Below are 6093 nucleotides of genomic sequence, written 5' to 3' on the forward strand. Positions count from 1 at the left end.
TTACTTAAAATAAAAAAGGAAAAGTTCCTCTCGCTCGCTCGCTTGCCTCACTTCCCTGCAACGCCTCATTGCAAAAATATTGCAACTTACACACTTAAAAAGGAATTAAGTAAAACAAAAAAGTAGAAGAAATACTCGAAGAATGTTACGGAGCTTTCATTTTTTTGTTTTTTATTTTTAGTATCGACACAAAATTGCTCCCATTCTCCCAAAGCACAATTTGTGAGCCCTTTCCCCTCTCCCCTCCCTCTTCCCTTTCTCCTTCCCCTCTCCCTCCCCCTCCCCTTTCCCCTCCCTCTTCCCTTTCTCCATCCTCTCCCGCCATTTACTTCCCCCCTTTTTCACTCCCCTCCCTTCCCCCTTCTCTCCTCTCCTCCTCCGTTCCTCCTCTTCCATTTCCTTTCACCTCCCCCCCTCCCCCTCCTTTCCCCTACACCCCCACCCCCTTTTAACTATTGAAAGTGGTTCAATGAAAGGCGTGTTTGCTGTATTTTTTTTTTGTTTGTTTTTTTTTTTTTTTTTTCTTATCCTTTCTTCTTTACTTACTTCCTTACTTATATAATTTAAGGTTTTCGTATTCTTAAAAATGGATTATGTTGTAGTATATTTTTCACAAAGCTCTAAATCTATTCTTACGTTATAATCGTCTTCATTCTGAATTGCGAGTCAGGGTCACCATATCTTACATAAATCTTTCCTTTGTTATCACTGTTCCCTCTTTTATCTAGACTTTTCCTCTCCTCCTCTTTTACTATATTTCACTTTCCCTCCTATTTTTCTTTTCTTTTTTTGACAGTTTATTTTTTCTAATATTCCTATAATTAACCATTATGAGTAAAGACAACGCTTACCTGTTGTGTGGTGGCGTGGGTGATGGCACTAGCTAGGCAGATAAGTGCCAGTGCCAACAGGCATCGCTGAGACTCCATTTTGCTGTAGAGGAAAATAAAAATCATTAATTCATGGTTTTCTTGGCACTGAATGTTGTTCATATTTGTCTAATTTAAGTGTGTGTGGTAAGTCGTTATCTGAATTAGGTTGATATGGTGAAATTAAGATAGCGTGAACTAGCTGTCTGATTTTTAGAAGTATGGGAGAAAATTTAAAAAGAAAAGAAAGAAATTAAAAAAGTAAGATGTTGGTATAGTTGAGGTTAGGAAATTCTGTTTTTCCGAAATTGGAAATTCTCTCTCTCTCTCTCTATTCTCTCTATCTCCTCTCTCTCTCTTTCATCACACTCTCTCGCTTCTTGCTCTCGCTTCTTTCGTGTGGGTTCGCGATATGCGTGTCTTTTATGACTCAGCCTCACTCTTGACCGCACATAACCACAACGAGGGGGGGGGGGGGGGGGGGGGGGGGGGGACGTTTTCAAGACCCCACCATTGATGATAGATAAACACTGCAATGTTGGAATTATTATCGTAATATAATGATAATGTGCAAGATGTATATACAATGAGTAGATGACACATGCAAGATGAATACTATTAATATGACTATATATATATATATTATATATAATTATTATATATATTATATATAGATATATATATATAGTATATATATATATATTATTATATATTATATATGTTGTGTGTGTGTGTGTGTGTGTATATATAATGATAGACAGATATAAGATATATAGATATATATCTATATATAGATTTATATATATAATATATAAGATATATATATATATAGATATATATATAGATTGATAGGACAGATAGATATATATCTATATATATATATATATCTATATATGTTAATAGTGTGTGTGTGTGTGTTGTGTTGGTGTGTGTGTGTGTGTGTGTGTGGTTCTGTGTGTGTGTGTGTGGTGTGGTGTGTGTGTGTGGGGTGGACGTGCGTGTGTGGTTGTGTATATACATGCATGAATTTTCATAGAAGCATTGCAAAAAACTCCCGATGTATGCACGACCGTCAGACCCGATTGTGACGGAAGAAAGCAAGCAAGAGGCCGGAATGAAACGAAGGAAAAGGAAATCGAATAATTCGTATACTGCGAATTTGTATCGTTCGGACGGCCGGGCAATTGATCCCTAGCGGGGCAGCTGTGAAGTGCGTGCGGTGCGTTGGGATAGTGTGTGTGTGTTGTGTGGTGTTGTTGTTGTGTGGGGGTGTGTGTGTGGTGTGTGATTGTGTGTGGTCTTGTGTGTGTGTGTGTGTTGTGTGTTGTGTGTGTGTGTGATGTGTGTGTGTGTGTGTTGTGCTGTGTGTGTGTATGTGTGTGTGTGTGTGTGTGGTGGTGTGGTGTGTATTCATGCTGATGAGCTTGCACATCTGTATATAAATGTGATATACACATATCTTTTCCAATTAGAAAGCGCATATATAATAAACCTTTTTAACAGTAGTGTGGCAAAGGATCAGTACGAAGAAGAAATAAGGCAAATTGGGAAGGGAAAAGCGAGGTGAAGCAGCAAGACACAAGGAAAGAAAGAAGGAAATGAAGAGAAGAGGAAGGAACGGTAAGCTGTGAAACCCCACAAAGTTGCAAGAAAAGAAGAAAAGGAGGAGTAATGAAGAAAAGGGGATCAATAATAAAAAAGAATTACAATAAAATTGCAGAAGCTGAAGGAACTGATGCAGGAAAGAGAAAGAAGAAGATGAAGAATAGGAAGAAGAAGAAGAAGAAAAAGAAGAAGAAAAAATAACAATAAGAAGAAGAAGAAGACGAGGAGGAGGAGGAGGAGGAGAGGAAGAAAACGAGAAGAAGAAGAAGAGAAGAGAAAGCGAGGGCAAAGGATGGCGAAGAAGGAGCGAGTGGGGCCAAGTGCCAACCCGCGAAGCAGCGTTACCATCGCCGGCAGCGTACATCCAGTGTTGCAGTCCGATCTTCACCGACAGTATGGCTGAGAGGGCGGTCTGTCGCTGTCTAGCTCGGGTTCCTCCTCGCCTCGTGTCGTCTGTCTGGCTCGCGGGCTGCCGGGTGAACGGCTGGCCGTGGGCGCCGCCTGTGTCCGCCCTGCGTCGTGTTTCCCAAGTGCTTTCGGGCTTGAGTGGGCCGGGGGAGGGGGGGCAACAGATTTTTTATTTCTGCTTTTCTGTTATTATTGTGATTCCTCTTCCTCCTTTACTTGTCTTCTTCGTTATTCTTGTATTCCTCCTTGCTTCTTCTTCTTCTTCTTCCTGCTATTCTGACTCTTCTGTCCCTTCCTTTTTTATTATTTTTTATCCTTCTTTTTCTCTTTTCTCTCTTGGTTTTTTATTCTTCTCCTCATCCTCCTTCACCTCTCTTCATCCCCTTCTTCTTCTTACTCTTCTCCACTCGTCTATCTACTCTTCTTCTGCTTATTAGATACTATATTTACTATTGCTATTTACTACTGTGCTTCATTTTCGTATCCTTCAATTATTTTCAACCATTCTTTTCCAATTCTTTCTTTCCGATTCTCTATCTCCTTAGTCTTTTCTCTTTCTGTGTCCTTCTCCTCATCGTTCTTAACTTTTTTTCCTTTTATTTATAATCATCCCCCCTCTCTTCTCTCTCTCCTTCTCTCTCTCTCTCTCTCCTCGCTCTCTCTCTCTCTCTCTCTATATATATATATATAAATATATATATATATATATAATATATATATATAGATATATCTATATCTATTTATTTATTTATATACATTACACCCACATATACACACACACAAATACACACACCCACCACACACACACACACACACACACACACACACCACACACACACACACACACACACACACACACACCACACACCACACACACAAACACACATATATATATATATATAATATATATATATATATATATATATTATATATATATATATATTATATATATTATATATATTATATATATTAATATATAGTTAACATATATATAAATATACATAATATCTAAATATAATATATATATTATATATAATATCTTAGATACTATATATATAGATATATATATATATATATAGTATATATATATATAATATATATATATATAATGTTTACATATATATGTGTGGGTGTGTCGTGTAAAAGAGACCACACCAAGGAAGAGAATCACGTAAGTTTCACAATAAAATTAACAAGGCCATAAGAGGTGTCATCCGTCTCTCCCATCCCTAACCTTCTTCCCCTCCCCATTCTTCCCCTTCCCTTCCCCCTACCCCATTCCCTCCTCCACCAATTCCCCCCAAATTATACTTGAGACACGTACGTATGATGTAACAATTGCTATCCGTCGAGCTTTATGATCTATGGATATGATAGGGGGGGGGGGGCAGTGAGGACAGGGACTAGAGAGGGGGGAGAGATTGGCTAAGGTTGGGTATGGGGTGGGGAAGGGGGATGGGAAATGGGTGGGGAAAGGGGGAGAGGGGAGATATGGGGGGCAGCCAGCAGAGGGGGGGGGGGGCTGGGCAGGAGGGGGGGATGAGCCCTAGAGGCACCATATAAGGATATGATGTTAGGTTCAACACACAGGCCCTTCAGGATGCGCGAGGCTGTCACTTGTCATCAGCCACCGTGGGCAAAGACGGAGTGGGGAGCAGGGGTGCGGGGCGGTGGGTGGGGGAGGGGGGGGGTTGCCTTGTATCCCCCACTCCCTCCTTCTCCCCGTTTTTGCGCGTGTTTTATTTCTTTTTGTTTTTGTGTGTGTCTGAAGGTCAATTATATTACGATAGTTCCTATGGCTTGTGCAGGCAGTGGCTTACATATTCCACACATACACGCACGCACACCCACACACACACACACACACACACACAATATATATATATATATTATATATATATATAAAATTATATTATATAATATATATATAGTATATATATAATATATATATATATATATATTAAATAAATATATAAAATATATATATATATATATAATATTATATATATAATATATATGGTTTTTTTTCCAAGCCATCTTTTAAGTTCGTTTTCGTCTATCCCTTTAGTCTTTAACATCGTTCTTTTCTCCTACCAACCCTATCGATAGATAAATTTGTTAGAGGGGGACTATCCCTTTTTTAAATCAGAATAAATAACTTCCAACCTTCACTTGCTTTGTGAAGTTATTCATTGTCGTATCTACTTTTCTACCCTTTTTTATCAAGCGTTGTCTATCCCCATCATACCCTCCGCCTATTCACAGACGGATATTTGGTAGCACCTTAATGACTGCTTACTCCATTAGCGCCAGAAATGCCTCCCCTCGAAATGGGGACACGAAACCATTAGACAAAAAAAGGCCCAAGGGAGAGACCAGGACAAAAAAAAAATTCATGATTTTTTCTCTTTTTTTTATATCTATTGTACTTCGGTTCAAGTGACCCCATACGTTATCGAGTGCATCTTAATGGGACCCACATAGGACTATCACAGGACTCCACCGCCCCTACATAGCCACATGAACCACACAGGACTACACACAGAATTCTCTCGCTATCGATGAATTCTTGTGATGTTTTCAGCGGAATGTGAGAGCAAGAGAGGAAGCGATAAGAGGAAAATGAAGATTGGAAGAAATAAGGAGAATGATGGTGGGCAATATAGAAACAAAATCAAGGAAATGGGATAAGAAATTGAAAGTAAATATAATTGGACTCCGTTTTCTTTAGATCACCAAGCGATTTCTATCAAAAATTTATAATTATCATCACATTGACTCATCATCAACCATCATATTATCGATTCCAATTTGGCACCACACTCTAAATAGACAGCATCTATTACATCTTTCATCCCGTCACTATTTTTTCTCTAAACTACTTCGGATTAACCGCCATTAAACGGGCCCCCCTCTGCCATCGTTAACCATTTTTGGGAAAGACCACAAAATAAAAAAAAAAAAGGAAGAAGGAGGAGAGAAGAAAAAAAAGAAAACCGTATGTCGTTTAAGGAGTTATTAAGGTATCAAGTTGTAAAGAGGAGCGTGGGGATGGTGCTAGTAGCTGGATTACAGCGGGAAAAAAGATTTCACACGTAGGATAATGACAGACAGCTCTTAGGAGAGAAAGAGGGAAAAGAAAGGCGGGGGGGGAGAAGGGGGGATGGGACGGAGAGAGAAGGGGGAGGGGGAAAAGGGGGAAAAGGGGAGA

The 6093-nt window shown here is 39.2% G+C and overlaps 1 protein-coding gene across 1 annotated transcript in view; it reads right to left on the minus strand.

The window, feature by feature from the left end:
* Positions 1-6093, minus strand: part of LOC119589636 — a 112615-nt gene that overhangs the window by 86464 nt on the left and 20058 nt on the right. The window contains exon 2 of the mRNA XM_037938231.1: positions 852-933. Within this exon, the coding sequence (XP_037794159.1) occupies positions 852-929 (78 nt within the window). The 5' untranslated portion in view covers positions 930-933. The remainder of the gene's footprint in view (positions 1-851; positions 934-6093) is intronic.

The sequence above is a fragment of the Penaeus monodon genome, chromosome 26, assembly GCF_015228065.2.
Source record: "Penaeus monodon isolate SGIC_2016 chromosome 26, NSTDA_Pmon_1, whole genome shotgun sequence".
NCBI lineage: Eukaryota > Metazoa > Arthropoda > Malacostraca > Decapoda > Penaeidae > Penaeus > Penaeus monodon.